At 43.3% G+C, this 19,141-nt stretch overlaps 1 protein-coding gene across 1 annotated transcript; it reads left to right on the top strand.

Annotated features, from left to right (window-relative positions):
* Positions 1 to 826: 826 nt before the first annotated feature.
* LOC124594761 (H/ACA ribonucleoprotein complex subunit 1-like) lies at positions 827 to 15,414 on the top strand. Its single transcript, XM_047133149.1, has 2 exons — positions 827 to 922; positions 14,595 to 15,414. Exons 1-2 carry the CDS (start codon positions 911 to 913, stop codon positions 15,228 to 15,230), a joined length of 648 nt encoding a protein of 215 aa, XP_046989105.1. The 5' UTR covers positions 827 to 910; the 3' UTR covers positions 15,231 to 15,414.
* Positions 15,415 to 19,141: the final 3,727 nt, after the last annotated feature.

The raw sequence follows: 19,141 nt of genomic DNA, 5'->3' as shown, positions 1-19,141 counted from the left end.
CTCACGCCCCGTCCTAAAAGCTTTACTTCTGCCAGTACCTCGTCTCCTACCTTCTAAACTTAGCAGAAGCTCTCCTCCTAACCTAGCAGAATTGGCACTCCTGAATAATGCGGAGACATGGCTTAGCCACAGCCTAGGGGATGTTTCCAGAATGAGATTTTCACTCTGTAGCGGAGTTTGCGCTGATATGAAACTACCAGGCAGATTAATACTGTGTGCCGGACCGAGACTCGAACTCGGGACCTTTGCCTTTCGCGGGGAAGTGCTCTGCCAACTGAGTTACCCAAGCACGACTCACGCCCCGTCCTTTACTGTCAGAAGTAAAGCTGTGAGGACGGGGCGTGAGTCGTGCTTGGGTAGCTCAATTGGTAGAGCACTTTCCCGCGAAAGGTAATGGTCCCGAGTTCGAGTCTCGGTCCGGTACACAGTTTTAATCCGCCAGGAAGTTTCATAACAGCGCACAATCCGCTGCAGAGTGAAAATCTCATTCTGAAGAAACTCCTCGATCGAAAACGCAAACGTAGGTCGTGTGTCTAAGGGGTTAGAGAATACGTGAGCTGCAGTACGGGACTCTGAGGTCCGTAAGCAATTGTAGCGAGCCGCAGCGGCCGCGGCACAAAAGACGGAAGAGCTCGGTGGGCAGCTCCCGGCGCCGCGGCCGGCCGCCCGTGCGGGACTAATGACGGGAGGGCGGGCTGCTAATTGGGGCGGCTCGGCGGCTCGTCTCGCCCCCAGCTGAGCCGCGCGTGTGCGCGCGTGTGTGCGTGACTCGCGTGTCCCGACGGCTCCTCGGCGGCGGAAAGGAGAAAGCACGGGAAGCGCCTCCGCCAGCGCCCGCTATATAAGCCGGCGCCGCCCAGGGCCTGCTATCAGTCATTCGTTGCCCACCAGCAGCCCAGGCAGAGCAACAATGAGGATCACGGTAAGTTGCGGCTTCCACAATACCTACCTGCCGCCCCTGTTGTCTTTCCCAACGCAGGGCCACGTTACATATTCCATCATCGCGACTATGGTTCTCTGCTTCCCCTCACTCTACTCATTTTGGTCGTAACATTTCCTCTCTCAGCTCTCTAGAGAGTACTTACGTTTCCCAGCGCAGATTTGAAATACGTAAACCGCTTTGTCCGTGGTCTTAACCCTTTGACTACCAGGTTCATTTCAAAAACATTAATTTTTGTAAGTAATGCCTTAGTTAGAAGTAGCATTATGAAAAAAATATTTCCCGCCGTTTCGTTTCCCGAGGGGACTGGGTTGTGCTGTGGTAGCACATACACGGTAGCACACCCAGGGCTATTTATAAATACCTCAAAAATGGCTCTGAGCACTATGGGACTTAGCTGCTGAGGTCATCGGTCCCCTAGAACTTAGAACTACTTAAACCTCACTAACCTAAGGACATCACACACACATGCCCGAGGCAGGATTCGAAACTGTAGCGCCTAGAACTGCTCGGCCACTCCGGCCGGCTATAAATACCTCCTGGGTTTCAGAAGAAGACTGTGCGAGAACTACAAGACATACTAGAAACAGGCACAGTGGACAGAGCGTCTCTCCAGATTAATTGTAACTCACACTACAGGTGCTCAATATGGGCTTCGCTTTCGATGTGGCAAGGGTCAATTTGTGGATGCAAGTCGTTGACACCATGTGTCGGGGAAGAGGCGGAGGAAGCCCGTTTGGCGAATCTGGTAATTGGGCTGCCTATCTGCAGGTGTGAAGTAATTGGATGTGACAATGCGGAGACGCGGGTTAACTTGAGAACAATGCTATCTACAGGATAAACCTGTAATTATGATAATTCCGCTATTAGTAGCCTTCCCTTTACTAGTTGGACACATATAAAGCAATAACTTACAACAGTCTTCTGATAACCTGTCGGGGACAAATACGTCACGAGCGTAGACAGAGTGTTAAATAATAAAATGAAACTGTATTTAGAAGAATCGTCGCAAACCGAATAAAGGACAAGCATCCGCTAGTTCCAGTCTAGCGTTTCTGCTTCTGCATTTACACTCCGCAAACTGCTGAACAGTGTGTGGCGGAGAGTATTTTGTGGACCACAGTCGCTAGCGCTTTTTCATAGTGCGCAGTATTGCTGGTAAGCCTGACTGTGGGATCGAATCTCTCTGATTTTACCATTTGTGGTCATTCCGTGAGTTATGCGTAAGAGGCACCAACGTATTGGTTGACTCTTCTAGGGGTTCACTATCTCGCAACTCTAACAGTAAACCACAACGCGATGCAGAATGCCTCTCTTGAACACCTGCAGGTAGAATTATCTGAGCATCACCGTGACGCGTTCAAGCTAACTGAACTATGCTCTAACTAAAGACTCTGAGCCTCTTTGGCCTTTTCTATTTCCTGTATCACTCGTGTATGATGCGGACATTGTACTGACGAGGAATAATCAAGTTCTGGTCTAATGAGAGTTTTGTAAGCTATGTCCTTCGTGAAGTAGAATCAAATGAGCCAGTTCTTAATTTCAAAAACTGGAAAAGTTTGGTGTAAGGAGAGTAAACATTGGATGATTTAACAGTGGAAAAACGTTGTTATAGTGCCGAATCACGCTACACAACTTGCGATCCTTTGTTAGGATGTGAGTATGGCGAATGCCCGGTGAACGTCGTCTGCCTGCGTATGTAGTGCCAACAGTAAAATTCTGAGGCGGTGTTGTTATGGGATGGTCGTGTTTTTCATGGAGGAGGCTTGCAGCCCTTGGAATTTTGTGTGGTATTATCACAGCACAGGCCTACATTGATGTTTTAAGCACCTTCTTGCTTTCCACTCTTGAAGAGCAATTCGTGGATGGCGATTGTATCTTTCAACACGATCGAGCACCTGTTCATAATGCACGGTCTGTGGCGGAGTGGTTACACGACAATAACATCCCTGTAGTGAACTGACCTGGACAGAGTCCTGACCTGAATCCTACAGAACACATTTGGGATTTTTTGGAACGCCGACCTCGTGCCAGGCCTCACCGATCGACATCAATACATCTCCTCAGCGCACTACTGCGTGAAGAAAGGGCTGCCATTCTCCAAGAAATCTACCAGTACCTGACTTGAACGTATGCCTGCAAGATTGGAAGCTGTCGTCAAGGCTAGAATTCCAGCGTTACCGATGGAGGGCGCCACGAACTTGGAAGTCATTCTCAGCCGGTGATCACATAATGTCGCTCGGTTTCATGTGACCTTTGTTTTCGGAACCCATGTTGGTTTCTAAACAGAAAATTTTCCCTCTCCAGAGATGTAATAGGCCAGCATAAAATACTATCCAAAATTCTACAACACGTCGACGTCAGAGATATTGGCCTGTAGTTTCCGTAGTTTGAACAATATTCCGTCAGAATAGGCCTCGGAAGGCCCAACTGTAGCGATCCTCAGTCTACAGGTGCCACTGGATGTGGATATCAAGTGACATGTAATCAGCATACCTCTCACCCTGCTCTTTTCAGTTTTCGTGATCGTATAAATAAACCTCACAAGGGCTGAGTGCAGCCCGCTTGCCAACAGCGCTCGGCAGCCAAGACGGTCACTCACCCAAGTGCTGGCCAAATACGACAGCGCTTAACTTCGGTTATCTGACGGGAACCGATGTCATCACTTTGGCAATGCCGTTGACCACGGTCTGAATAAAGAAAGTAAATTATTGTGATCATATTATGCTCCACAGCTTAATAATATAAAAGTTTATAAAAACCATCACAGCTGTTTTTCAGGTTCGTTCGAAGTGAACATCTTCAGGTGGCCAAACGTTCATAAACAATGTTTATAATTAATTCTTAAAGAGCAACAGAAATGTGCAGGTGTCATCACTCAGAAATATCTACTCGCCATACATAACGTTAAAAGGTACGTTATGGAACACGACGAGCATAGTTAACACTTCGCCCACCATCTGGCGTGAGCACAGTCATCAGTACATGCAGAATAGGTGACAACATGCTGCGCTATGCCGACTTTGGCAATACATTACGCGAACACCACATCCGCTACAGAAGGCACGCAAATTCACCTCATACATGGGCTGCTCTGTACCGGTACGGCACAGCAAGCTGTCATGTTTCATGGGTGTAGTAATAGCTGCGCTTGTTCCAGTGCGTTCGTCGTGTTGTATCGTTTAACGTTAGTATGACGATTAGACATCTTTGATTCATGACAGTGACATATTACCAGTAATTTTTGAGAATTACTTATGAAGTTGTTGATGAACTTTCGATCAGCTAAAGATGTAGATTTCAAATGAAACGTCATGTGACGTAATAAACGAACATGAAATACAACTTTGGCTGCTTTCTGTAAGTATTTATTTATCTGTAACACTCACTTCGAAATTCTGGAGGTAGAAGGGATAAAATACAGGGAGCAAAAAGTTATATAAACTTGTATGGAAACAGACTGGAATTATAAATGTAGAATGACACGAAATGGAAATCGAAATTGAGAATGGAGTAAGACAGCCTCTGTAGCTTACATCCATTCAGTGTACTGAGCCTGTGGTAGGGGAAGCCAAGGAGATATTGCGAAAGGTAATTGAAGTTCAGAGAGAGAAAAAATAAAACCTTAAGGGTTACTGATGATACCGCAATTTCTGGCAGACACTACGAAGGACTTGCCAGAATAGTTGAAAACTGCATGTAAGATTAATATCGTTGAAAATAAAACAAGCCAGTGCTGAGGCATTACGGGATGGGACATTAAAACTAGTAGAAGAATTTTGCCATTTGAGCAGCTAAATAACTGACAGTGTGGCAGATAGAGAGTGTATGAAATGCAGAGTTACAATAACAAGAAAGATGTTTAAAAATGTTGGTGTCTAATATTAATTGTGGTATTAGGAAGAATTCACGAAGGTATTTTGAAGTAATATTTCAGAAGAATTTTAAACAATAAATAGGTGGTCGAAAAACTAATGAAAAGGTGCCGAATCGAAATGGAGAGAAAATAAATTGGTGGCACAACGTAATTAAAAAAGTCATCAACTTGAAGGACATAACCTGAGGAATCAACTAATAGTTACTTTCTTAACGGAGCGAAATGTGACAGGCAAAAGTTGCATAAGGTTACCGAGGCCCGACTACATAAGCACGTTAAAACAGATGTAGATTATAATAGTTATGAAAAGATGGGGATGCTTGCACAGAGTAGACTAGCGGGGAGAGCTGTATGAAGTAATCTTGGGACTGAAGACCTCAACAACAACAATAAATCATATCAAACGAACTCTGGGATACTTCCTCCAAAGCATGCCATCGGTGTCATACTTTGCCACTGCATTCATAATTCCGTTTCTTTACACTTGACAGTTTCGATAATCCAGTGAACCCTGTGGGCCTTCGAAGAAATATTTCATGAGCGTCCTTTTAAGGCAGGCTTACGCCTTACGTTGGATACCCATTTGCTGCGCAGCAGTATTTGGACAGTAAGTCTTATCTTTCTATTAAAAATGAAACTCCTCCAGCAGATGTCCCACCATCATCCGATTGAAATATGGATGTACGAAGAGTTTTATCTTTGTACACCGTTGGTCGCAATCCTTTTTGTTCTCTCTCTGTACCCAAAAAAATAACCGATTCGTCTCTAAAATTAGTGTCTATGGGGCGTCCAACAACCAGTCTTTGGTTCATCCTTTAGCTAAAATATATTTCTTACTTTCAGCAACACATCTGTCGAACAGAGATAAGGAACTTTCATGTGGAAAGGAGATTAGTGAATAACTTCCCGTAGGCGACGAGATCGTCAGAGATGGAGCACAAACTCGGGCAGGACAAGAACGGGGAAGGAAACACAGTGGATCACTTTCAGAGGAGTAGCTACGACATTTTGTCTAATTAATTTAGGGAGATCGCAGGAAACCAAAACCTTGTTTACGGACGGGATATAAAAATGGCTCTGAGCACTATGGGACTCAACATCTTAGGTCATAAGTTCAAAATGGTTCAAATGGCTCTGAGCACTATGGGACTCAACATCTTAGGTCATAAGTCCCCTAGAACTTAGAACTACTTAAACCTAACTAACCTAAGGACATCACACACACCCATGCCCGAGGCAGGATTCGAACCTGCGACCGTAATAGTCCCGCGGTTCCGGACTGCAGCGCCTGAACCGCTAGACCACCGCGGCCGGCGGACGGGATATAGATCCCGCTCCTGCCAAATGGAAGTCCAGTGCCCAAAGCCACTGCGTGACATCTCTCGGCTATTCAAGCTATATCGTTTTAGAGAAACATGTTGAGTAAAATAATGTCCAAGAAAGATTTTAAGTATTATTATTATCGTTATTGTTGTTATTAATAACATTATTATTATTAAATCTGAACGCTAAAGAGCATGTAATTAGATTTTGTTGCTCTTCTTCACTTGACAGAATTTCTTAATACAGTAAGTATGGGAGGGCTGCATTCTACTCTCCATACTTCTCTTAGTTTCAGACATTGTTCTCTTAGATGGATGGGACTTGATGTTACGAGACTCTAGCTTCTGTCTGTGTGGCGTTCGGATTTGGCGACCCGATCGCCAACTGGGAAGTCAATACAATTTTCCACTAAAGTCCTGCGGGGAAAATGATAACTTTTTGGGTTAGGAGGAAATGCCTAACCATGGCCAGAAAACTCCTCGAGGCTCTTTACTTGTTATCAACACAACATACTGCCAGCTGTATTAATGGACTAACAACGCATGTGATGAGAGGCCTCGACGGCCACTGATTCGTTCGTCACTGGTAGAAGTCCACCAACTACAATCAACCATGAACGCAACATGACAAAAACAGAACCGAAGCTTTCAAAATTGTAGCGAATTATGAATTAATAATTCTCTGCACTGTACATCCAGATTTCGTTCCCCATTCCTAATTGGACAGAACCTATTTTAAATGTCTTACGCCAAAAGGAAAATTCCATTGATCATAGATTTCTAAGAACTTAGCTGTGACCAATCTCTGAAACAAAACTTGTGGTTCAGATATATTCCTTTAAAACACAAGAGATGCAAATAAAATTGTTTTCGTTGAAAATGGATTACTCCTATGCGAAAGTACACTTTAGTAAAACTTCCTGGAAAAGTGTTTGGAAGCTGTTGTGCAAACTACGAATATATAATAATTTTTTCCAGAATCCATTTTCAGAGAAAATAAAAGACTTAACACGTGTAGTCGACCTCGAGGTCATTAGATACGGAGCACTGTTTTGGGAACGGAGAAGTTTTTATTTCTTATAAGAACCATCCGAGAATTTGCTTGGTGTAATCTATTCGTAGATTAAGTAATATTTGGATGACAGGGAAGAATTAGAAAATCGTTCATGAAAGATAATAAACGTGATATCTAAATCTCTGGACACCTCGCTTGATGGAGGACTTGTACGACCAACGCATTTATGTAATTGTCTGCAACATTTCAAGACGACAAAACAAATAGTGATAGTACAAAAAAATGAAATGAGCATATGGAATCGGTGGCCGAGAGGCACCAGGCGAGGAAGTTCCCCCGCCAAGTAGAAGTGTTATTTCAGGTGACGCCCCATTGGGTGACTTGCGGGCCGGTGATGAGGATGAAATAATAATGAGGCCAACACAACACCTAGTCTCCGAGCGGAGAATATTTCCAGCACGGCCGGGACTCTAACCCGGGCCAGCTTGCATGGGAGGCGAGCACGTTACCACCCAGCCAAGCAGGTGGACAGTGGTAGTACAGTCTTATGGAAACACAGGAGATCCTCTTGACGAAAATATTCCAAAGGTAAAATAGTGCCCCATTCGCATGTTCCGGCGGGGAATATCGAGGAGGATGTCATCAGGAAAAACAAAACTCGCGTTCCACGGATCGGAACTTGGTATGTTAAGATCTCTTAATGGGGAACCTAGGATAGAGATTTTAGAAAGGGAAACTGATAGGTTAAAGTTAAACATAAGCGGAGTTAGTGAAGTGCGGTGGCAGGATGAAAAGGAGTTTCTATCAGGTTGGTATAGGATTATCAACACAAAACCGAATTGAGCTAATGTAGGAGTATTCCTACTAAAGAATAAAAAAAATAGGAATGTGGGTATGCCACTATCAACAACGCAGCGGACGAATTATCGTAGGCAAGACAGACAGAAAGCCAACACTCACACTATAATACAAGTTTATTTACAGACGATTAAAAGACTGAAATAATGTATGATCACATAAAGGAAATTATTCTGGTAGTTACGGGTGTCGAAAATCTAATTATTGTGAGCGATGGATTCGATGGTAGCGAAAGGCAGAAAAGGAAGAACAGGAGCAAACGATCTGAGGAAAAGGAATGAAGGCGGATGCAACGTAGTAGAATTATATATAGAACATAATTCAATGATCGTACTGAATACGAACTGCAGATTAAAACTGAAGAAATGACAGACAGATAGGAAATTAAGAAGATGGGACCTGGATAAATTATATTATTACTGAGAGTTTCAGCCGGACATTGTGGCCGAGCGGTTCTAGGCGCTTTAGTCTGGAAATGCGCGACAGCTACGATCGCAGATTCCAATCCTGCCTCGGGCATGGATATGTGTCATGTCATTAGGTTAGTTCGGTTTAAGTAGTTCTAAGTTCTAGGGGACTGATGACCTCACATGTTAAGTCCCATAGTGCTCAGAGCCATTTGAACCACTGACGGATTCGTAAGTAACAGTAAGCAACTTTGGGCAGAAACAAGGGAATGGAATAAAACCGAAGACGATTGAGTTGTTTTAAGAGATAGGACAGGCAGCAGAGAATCACATACGTAAAGAGAAGAGGCCTAGTAGAAATCCTTTGATATCACACGACGTGTTGAATTTAACTGACGAGAGGAAATAATGCAAGACATGAGGGCAGACGAAAAGGAATGCAAACATCTATAAAACGAGATTAGCAGAAAATGAAATAAGAAAATGCTTAAGCAGGAATAGTTAAAGGACAAAAAAGAATTATAGAGATTTTTGGAGAAAGAGAATCAGCTGTTGAGTGTGGCGGCTTCAGCTGACAAGCCAGTACTAAGCTGAAAGCTGAAAGATGTACAGAATATATAGGGGGCCTATGTAAGGGAAACATATAGAGAGAAGAGGAAGTAGCTGAAGGTGATAAGGGAGATATAATTCTGCGAAAACATTTGACAGGGAGGCGATAGAGCTAAATAGAAACAAGGCCCTGGTAGTAGACGACAATCCGTCACAACTACTGATGGCCTTAGGAGAGAGAGCCATGACAAAAAATTCTACATGGTGTGTCATTCTCACTTTCAGAAGGGAAGCAAGACTAAACGACTAAAACGAAAACATTACAATTTTACAAATTTCACACCATTAACTAACTCTACCTGAAGCATAGAAAAGATCAGAACTGGTAGAAATGTTTTAAATCTGACTGAGCAACAGAAAATTCGAAAGTTAAGTATCAAATGATATAAATCTATGAACCTAAAACTAAATTTACGTTATAACTCGAAACCGTAGGAACTCAGACGTATTGTACCAACGGAAATGAAGTGAGAGTGTGGGAAATAATAGATATAAAGATAAAATTATCTGATAACGCATGTTTGTTTCTACTTTCTAGTGCTATGTAGTAAACTAAGAATCCCAAGAAAGTATTCATTAAAAAGAAGTAGGTACATGAATACTCCAATGACTACAATTAGATGTTGTGTTGCATTATTTAGGAAAGGGAACTTCAGGGTGCCTGACAGAAATATGACAGACACGGATAGAAATCGATCGATAGTTTGGCTACCATTCGTCAGTAAGTACGTCTATTTCAAACGATCTGCACCATCCGTTACGCAACATCGGGCTACTGTGCGTGTCAAACACTTTCCAAAAATTAGCACGTAACAAGTATGTGGACATTATTCGCGGAGAGATACACGCGAAATTCCTGAACTTAGAAAAATGTTGTATTGTGCAGTTATCCAGGATATTATTTCTTCTTGCCACTCAGGTTGATGAAAGATTGCAATAATTAGGAGAGGTATGCAAGTTTGGCTACGAAACGTTTTGGTCGACGCACATATAACATTGTTATTCGCAGTGGAAAACATCTCTGTTGTGTGATTCCAGATGGTTTAAAGACACTCGACTGGTTGTCACAGCCCTTCATTCAACTGAAAATATTTTCTGACCACAAATGTGAAAATAGGTGGAAATCAGAAACTACCGAATCCATTAAAGAATGTGTATTTTTAAGGAATTCGTATTTCGAATTTCTCAGTACTCCCACTGCAAAAGCACTTTTTGTAAGCGTCATTAATAATACACATCATTTTTTAACGATCAAGGGTCTTCATTCGTATTCTTACATCTATTTTGTAGAGAAGTATCTCTTAGAAATCCATACTTACTGTTTTAACATTTGCAAGTTAATCTATAAGAAGAAGCATTTTCGTGTCGCATCAACACAAAATTTCTGGCAAGTGAAACAACCTTCAAGTTTTTTGGTGCAGCCACTCTTTTATGAGCTGTTTCATTTCTTTAATGACGGGGAGAGTCATCTTGCCATTCGGAATTCCTAATACCAACTGTGAAAAGTTTCTAATAAATTCGTGTAAGCATTTGGTTTTATTCAACGCACCCATACTGTGCGAATATTTTTCTTAGTTAAGACTTCATATCAAACTACGCACAGTGATTTGAACCAAACAGTCCTTTCCTATGGGTATAGCCCACAACAATTTGTAATTTTTGAAATGTCGAACGATAAATACCATACTGAGTACTTTCCTCGATTTTTGTAGTAGTGAGTACAACTTTGGGATTTTTTAAAAAGAACTAGATTCACGTGTTAAATAAATTACGCCTTTCCTAACTCATTCCTCACAAGCACTAATCTTTTTTGGATATATATTCATTAGAGGTAAACCACACAAGCCAGTTTTATCGTGGCATGTTACTCTAACTTATTCCCTTAAAAGAAATACACAATATATTGCTTTTAAAAACTCGTATTGACAAAATACTTCGCTACTAGAGTGATGACTCACGTGATTGGGCAACTTGTAGCGTCCGTACAAGGTCGATAAGTTTTCAGTTCTAAATAACAAGTCTTCACTTCTCACACTTATTGATGACATACAATGTGCATGATCTCTTTGGATTCTTTCTATGTAGGTACTTCCCACGTTGGATAATGACAAACTTCACGATGGCAATTTCGATACGTGTAACACGAACAGTACCATAACGCTTCTGCTCTGTGACGCACTGAGATCGACGTCGGAGTATAGTAATGTCTATGACACTTCTTAGAATGAGAGGTGGAGTACCGTTTGACGCCCTCTCGATGGAACGCAGCAGAAAGGTGAAATAGAAAATGGTGAGCAGCGATTCATAAAGTACGTTTCCATCATTCACCTGAAAGCGATTTCTGGGGGATACATTGGAACACACAAGTCAGGATAGAAGCTTAATTCGGCCTCGTTGTCTTTAGATATGCAATGTGGCCATACCGAGCCTCTTTCCTCGGTGAGAAAGCTATGTTAGACTTTTAGCGATATCTACTCTATTAATAATGATGCACTGTTTCATGTGGAGGAAGCTGCTCTGTTGACGAAACTACCTAGCCATTGCATTGCAGGGAAACAGTGGAACAAGATAAGAAGGAAGAACGAAGATTTGAGCTCCACTTGTCCCAAAGGCGAGCCCAGTGTCTAAATCGCAGCGTCAGCTCCTTCTCCCGCAGTCCCGGAGTGCTGAAGCTATAAAAGGACACTGTAACAATATTTTAAGTTACTGCTGTTTTCTATAGTTTCATGCCGTCGACCAATTTTTTCTGTACCGCTGTGTATGTACAAACGACAATATGACCTATAAGCTCATTTACGTATTGAAATCTTCATTTGCTCCATCAAATCTTCCCTCTGTCGTATTTAGATATCCAGGCTACGACGGTTTTATTAATACGTGAGCCATGTGTGTTGCAGAAGGTTGCTGGTAATTAAGTGAAATAACGACATAATAAATAAGGAAGTTTTCCCCAAAATCTGCGAAGAAGGGAATATGTGTAACACATTGAATGAAAGAATAGAAATGATGAACGAAGGTGTTGAGAAATTACGGAATAACGTCTATGGTATTCGGATCATGAAGAACAGAAATGGTAGAGGAAGACAGATGACGTAGTATTTCATCTTGGATGAAGAGCCATTAATAGAATTACTCGTAGAAGTTGCTTCAGGGGTACGCCAGGACAGCGTATTGAGATCCTTTCTGTTCGTGTTAATTATCTTACAGACAACGTTAATAGTAACCTCACTTCTCTTGGATAATGTAGTTATTTATAATGATGTACTATCTGAAAAAAGCGGTACAAATATCCATTCAGATCTTAATAGGAATTTAAAGTGATGCAAAGACTGTTAATGTACAGAAAAGTGAAACAGTACACTTCAGAAATAGCAAAAATGTTACATCGTTCGACTAAAATATCAGTGTCACAGCTGAAATCAGTCAGCTCATACAAATACATGGCTCTAACAATATGTTGACATATTAAATTGAATTACCACTTAGGCTTACTCGTAGGTAAAGCAAGTCAGAGACTGACTTATTAGCATGATAGTGGCAACAAATTATCAGCCTACAAAGGATACCGCTTACAGAACCCTCGTGCAGCCTATCTTAAGACCAACGCACAAATAAGACTAAGAGGGACATGAAGTGTACACAAAGAGCGGTTGCACAAATGGGCACAAGTTTGTTCGACTCGTGAGTGGGTGTGGCGAAAATGCTCAAGAGTCGGAACCAGGAGACACTTGACGTCTGTTATTGAGCGAAAGCTTAATTACAATATTTCAGGAACCAACATTAAGCGTAGAGTCTACAGATATACTTTAGCGCTCTACGTACCTCTTCTGATGGATCGCGAAGAAAATTTAAAACTAAATACAGCGCGTACGGCGGCTTTTAAGCTGCCCTTTTTTACCGTGGTGGTTATGTGATTGGAATGGAAAAAAATCTCTGCCGTATTTTAAGGTGTATGTATGTAGAGACAGCCGTTCACCTACGATTTTCAGTTTATACTAAGGCGACACTGTTAATAACGGAAAAGAGAAGTCAAGAAAAGTTAAGTAGATACCATAATGCATTAATGTTCTGCTCTTTTTTGAAGAACAAACAGTTATTCAGAAGACACAGAATACCCCCAGTTTGAAATACATCGCCTAAATCAACCATGTAAAATGTTCTAAAATTTTCAGTACAGGTCTCGAAATGAAAATTCTAGGTCATTCCAAAATAGCACTATATGAGCAATCAACAGAACAAGTGTCGTATTTTCAGCTGTCAGCGATATTCATTATGAATATGAAAAGAAAATCTATATCACACAAAATAAGATTTATATGATATGTGAGCAACACAAAAAAGTCTGGGTAAAAGAGAAGGAAAAATACAGTTTTACAATTTAAGAAAGAAATGCCTACTGTCACTCTAATATTTGGAGACGAATTTTGCAAATTAACTAAGAAAACGCGAAAGAATGATGAAGTCGGTTGAAATGAAGTTTTTTAAGGACAGTTGTAAGATGTATCGCTAAGGATCGAACAAGTTACAAGAGAAAAACTTATGATACACTCTTTAAAAAAGAGGCAGAGCAAGGGGACTAACGTGGAAACAAAATGTCAACATAATGGGAAAAAGCATTACTTAGACAAGTAATCAGTTATCAAGCTATAAAATGGTCGAAATGGCTCTGAGCACTGTGGGACTTAACATCTGAGGTCATCAGTCCTCTAGATTCAGATCTGCTTAAACCTAACCGATCTAAGGACAACGCACAGATCCATGCCAAAGGGATGGTTCGAGCCTGCGACCGTAGCAGCAGCGCGGTTCCGGACTGAAGCGCCTAGAACCGCTCGGCCACAACGGCCAGCTATAAAGCTACAGGAAAAAGAGAGTTGGGCGACAGAGGAAAAGACGAATTCAATGAAGGCGGAAGGGGTACAAACTTACTCCATGAAGTGAGGAAGAAGAAAATACATATGTAGAATAATTTTGGTAAATATTTTTGGAATACAGGGTTCAATAGATTATTAAATTTTAACTAAAGTTCAGTCTTGATCACAACACTTATGTCTCAATAACATAGGTGACCAGTTTCGGTTATATTTATATAACCATGTTCAGACCCATGGCTTCCTTGGAGGATGGTAGGCGGAGCTCTCCTCAGATGCTACTGATGCATCAGTTGACTTCGTAGCAGCTGAGGAGAGCTCCGCCTACCATCCTCCAAGGAAGCCATGGGTCTGAAGATGGTTATATAAATATAACCGAAACCGGTCACCAATGTTATTGAGACATAAGTCTTGTGATCAAGACTGAACTTAAGTTAAAATATATGTAGAATAACTAAGGATTTGACATGGAAGCCGTAGCAGGCTGCATCCAACCAATCACAAGACCCCACCCGCTTCTTCCCGCTCCCCACTCCCCAAGCCCCCTCGTCCCCCCCACCAACCCCTCAAAAATCATGATACTGCCCCTTTAGTTCAAATTTTCGTTGTCAGATAATTGTCCTTCCTCATTCGTATCCATGCCCTTACTCCGTTCCTTTAATAAATTTTTCTGTTAATAGAACTATTTCCGCTCGCAGGTGTGCGTAGTTTTCCTGGCGGCGTGCTACCTGTCGTCCGCCGAAGAGGCCGCTAAAGCGGAGGAGAAGAAGACCAGCAAGACGGAAAAGCGCGGCCTGTACGGCCTGGGCATCGGCGGGTACGGAGGCGGCTTCGGCGGCGGCTACGGGGGCGGCTACGGCGGCGGCTACGGCGGCGGCTACGGCGGCGGCTTCGGGGGCGGACTCGGCGGCGGCTACGGCGGCGGCATCGGCTACGGCGGAGGAGAGGTGAAGGCCATCACCATCACGAAGGAGGTGCCGGTGCCCGTGCCGCAGCCGTACCCCGTCACGGTGGAGCGGAAGGTGCCCTTCCCCGTCAGGGTCCCCGTCAAGGTGCCGGTGGACAGGCCGTACCCGGTGAGCGTGCCGCAGCCGTACCCCGTCCCCGTGGAGAAGCCCGTGCCGTACCCCGTGAGCGTGCCCAAGCCCGTCGCCGTGCCGGTACCTCAGCCCGTGGTCGTCAAGCAGCCGGTGCCCGTCGTCCTCAAGGGCGGGTACGGCGGCGGCCTGGGCGGTTACGGGGGCGGCTTTGGCGGCTTCGGTGGCGGCTACGGAGGCCACGGAGGCTTCGGAGGCGGTTTCGGAGGCTTCGGAGGCTACGGACATCCCCACTGAGCCTGCTCTTCGTCTTCGCCCTCATCTTACCATAGTCGACGCTCACGGGAAAGCTACGCCACCACAGCTCACGACAGGATAACTCGCTCTTTAGCAACTATTTCTTTGTCTTCGAAAACATAATCAAAACAAAATCACCAATGATTCATTTGTTTGATACCTAGAAATAAAATTTTATACCTTACTTTACAGTTTCATTATTCTACTGTTTTATGACTTTCACCTCTTACTCTTATTTGCAGACGAGGCCAGCCTATCAACCTCCTCTTCGTAATGTACAAAGATACTCACCACAATTACGACCAACTGCTTGGAGACAGAAATTGTGACTGTCAAAACTTACACTTTATTTCGCCTATACACAACAATCTGCAGATTAATCAGGACAAGACGATTAAACTTTAACTGTGAACATATAAATGATATAAATGATCTAGTGGACAGAGTCGGACGTTCCACGCGGCTTTTCGCGGATGATGCTGTTGTATGCAGAGAAGTTGCAGAATTAGAAAATTGTAGTGAAATGCAGGAAGATCTGCAGCGGATAGGCACTTGGTGAAGGGAGTGGCAACTGACTCTTAACACAGACAAATGTAATGTATTGCGAATACATAGAAAGAAGGATCCTTTATTGTATGATAATGTGAAAGCGGAACAAACACTGGTCGCAGTTACTTCTGCAAAATATCTGGGAGTATGCGTACGGAAAGATTTGAAGTGGAATGATCATATAAAATTAATTGTTGGTAAGGCGGGTGCCAGGTTGAGATTCAGTGGGAGAGTCCTCACAAAATGTAGTCCGTCAACAAAGGAGGTGGCTTACAAAACGCTCGTTCGACCTATACGTGCTCATCAGCGTGGGATCCGTACCAGGTCTGGTTGACGGAGGAGATAGAGAAGATCCAAAGAAGAGCGTCACGTTTCGTCACAGGGTTATTTTGTAAGCGTGATAGCGTTACGGAGAGGTTTAGCAGACTCAAGTGGCAGACTTTGCAAGAGAGGCGCTCTGCAACGCGGTGTAGCTTGCTGTCCAGGTTTCGAGAGGGTGCGTTTCTGGATGAGGTATCGAATATATTGCTTCCCCCTACTTATACCTTCCGAGGAGTTCACGAATGTAAAATTAGAGAGATTCGAGCGCGTACGGAGGCTTTCCGGCAGTCGTTCTTCCCGCAAACCATACGCGACTGGAACAGAAAAGGGAGGTAACGACAGTGGCACGTAAAGTGACCTCTGCCACACACCGTTGGGTGGCTTGCGGAGTATAAATGTAGATGTAGATGTTTACTATATATGTACGAGGGGCATTCCGTAAGTCATGGCAGCTATGGTATATCTTGCGCTAATGTGACAACACACGAATTCCACGATGTGCCACTGAACCGGTACAGCAATGTGCATCTCATTATCAACATAAAACAGAGTCCCAGTAGAGGTGGTCGTGGTATGGCTTGAAATGAAACACACGCATTGGAACTCTGAGTAAATTTATTGAGGCCGAGTACAAACGGAACACAAATGTACAAATATTTGGTACTATGCCTTAAACTAGTCTCGCAGTGCATACACAGAGCATTGCTAACGATGGGAAGCGCAATGAATCCCATTGGCATTGTCATGAATGAGTGCCACCTGTCACCGAAATTCCATGAGCACATTCGGCCTTTTTGCAAAGCGCCTCCCACGCAATGTTTTCCTCAGTTGTGGAATGAGATTTAAGTCGCGTGGACTGAGTTCTGTTGAGTTGGGTGGGTGGGGATCAATCCAGTAGCATGGCCAACCTCACCCCAAATGTTCCACGCGCTGGTACTGAGCCAACGTAGCATGCGCTCGCAATCTGTCAGTTGATTTCGGCAATGTCTGCCGCGTGCTTTCGAATATATTTACTGCCTTTATAGTGATCCCACTCTTTCGCAAGATACACCACAGTTTCCTTGACTCATCGAATAACCCTAGTATAATACCATTAGTAGCTTACTGAATGCTAATGAGTAATATGTCCTCATTTTGCTTTGATGAGCTTCTGAACACGTTGTGGCATTTAGAGCACACACTTTGACCATACATACTAATATGCAGTCTTTTGTTGAACAATCAGTTTACCAAGAGGCCTTTTCACAATAGCCGGCCGGAGTGGCCGAGCGGCTCTAGGCGCTACAGTATGGAACCGCGCGACTGCTACGGTCGCAGATTCGAATCCTGCCTCGGCATGGATGTGTGTGATGTCCTTAGGTTAGTTAGGTTTAAGTAGTTCTAAGTTCTAGGGGACTGATGACCACAGCAGTTAAGTCCCATGGTGCTCAGAGCCATTTGAACCAATTTTTAACAATACTCCACAAACTCACTGCGGAATTTGTGCCTGGTGAACTGCTAACCACCTGAAGCACATTAATACGTCTGGACTACTTTAGAACTATTACACGGGGCCAGATCGTGTCAAAACGTTCCTCCGCCATTTGCAAAGATCTGTAGGAACGGCTCAATCCTGCGCCTAAGAATTTCCTTGTAAAGTATTTGATTGAATTTATCATGCAATCGTCTGTTCAAGATACTTAGCTCTCACTGTCTCATGGGTGCTTCGCCTGACAATCCTTGAACAATAAAATGTGACTCATCACTGAAAATTACGTGTTTATAGTCGTTGGAGGTGCTAAATGTAAATACTTTGGCCGTACCTTCTTCATAGAAGGTGTAAACAGCTGTTTCCTCACTGGCTTTTGTGCCTTCCTCCCCCAATCAAGACGCCTACAACAAACCGTTGAATAGGCAGCTTCTGCCCTAGTAACCAATAAATCTCTCTGGAGGTTCTTACTTGTCTTGTGATTACGTACTCTACTGTTTACTTGTCAGTTCTAGGATGATTCTTCGTTTTTTTTCCACATCTGACTTTTCTCTTTGGGGACAATGAGGCAGTATCACTGTATGCCCTAATAAGTCTTGAAACACTATATTTTCCCACAGTCACGAGAGAGATAATGTTTCTTGCATTTATATATGTGTGTTCACGAGGAGCACATATTTTTGCCCGAATCTTATGTGAAATTTACATTGTAACACAAACACGAAGTTGTCCTATCAAGAACAAAGACATAACACACGCTGTTGCTGTACATACAAGCACTCAACTGAACAGGAGTGGATCTACAGTTACCGTTCATAATTAAGGCAACAACAATCCGCCAAGACGCCAACAACTGGTCTGATAAAACCGGTTGTAGCTAAACAACTTCAATTCATTGTAAAATGTGAGCTTGTCCCAATTTACTTGCACATTACTATAACTCACACGTACAACTCCTGCTTACAAGAAATCCTCAGCGGAGCAGTCAACAGGAGGGAATAAAGGCAACTGAACATCAGATTGCACACTAAGCAGAATCGACGCTTCCTCTTGCAAAATGACATTGTCCTAATCCATGTCCTTAGGCAGGTGTGTAGGTAGATGTTACGTGGATAAAAGACAGTAAGTGACTTTCAGACAAACTCCCGATAACAACTGATCTGACGACAGGAGTGGCAGCGCCTATGTGGACAACAGCTTCAGCTTGCCGCTTGCTGTCGTATGCTTGAAAGCACGACCTCTAGTGAAGCCGCTTCCTCCCGGTGTGGTCGAAGCCACCGCTCTCAACCATGCATATACAGTGAATAGCCAAAGAAGCTGGTAGACCTGCCTAATATCGTATAGGGTGCCGCTACACGATGTGGCATGGACTCGACTAATGTCTGAAGTAGTTAGCTCAATTGGCTCTAAGCACTATGGGACTTAACATCTGAGGTCATCAGTCCCCTAGAACTTAGAACTACTTAAACCTAATTAAGGGCATCACACATATCCATGTCCGAGGCAGGAGTCGAACCTGCGACCGTAGCAGCAGTGCGGTTCCGGACTGAATCGCCTAGAAGCGCTCCGCCAC

Source organism: Schistocerca americana, chromosome 2 (assembly GCF_021461395.2).
Source record: "Schistocerca americana isolate TAMUIC-IGC-003095 chromosome 2, iqSchAmer2.1, whole genome shotgun sequence".
NCBI lineage: Eukaryota > Metazoa > Arthropoda > Insecta > Orthoptera > Acrididae > Schistocerca > Schistocerca americana.
Note: the sequence above shows the minus strand (reverse complement) of the source record. Positions and strands in the feature narration are given on the sequence as shown.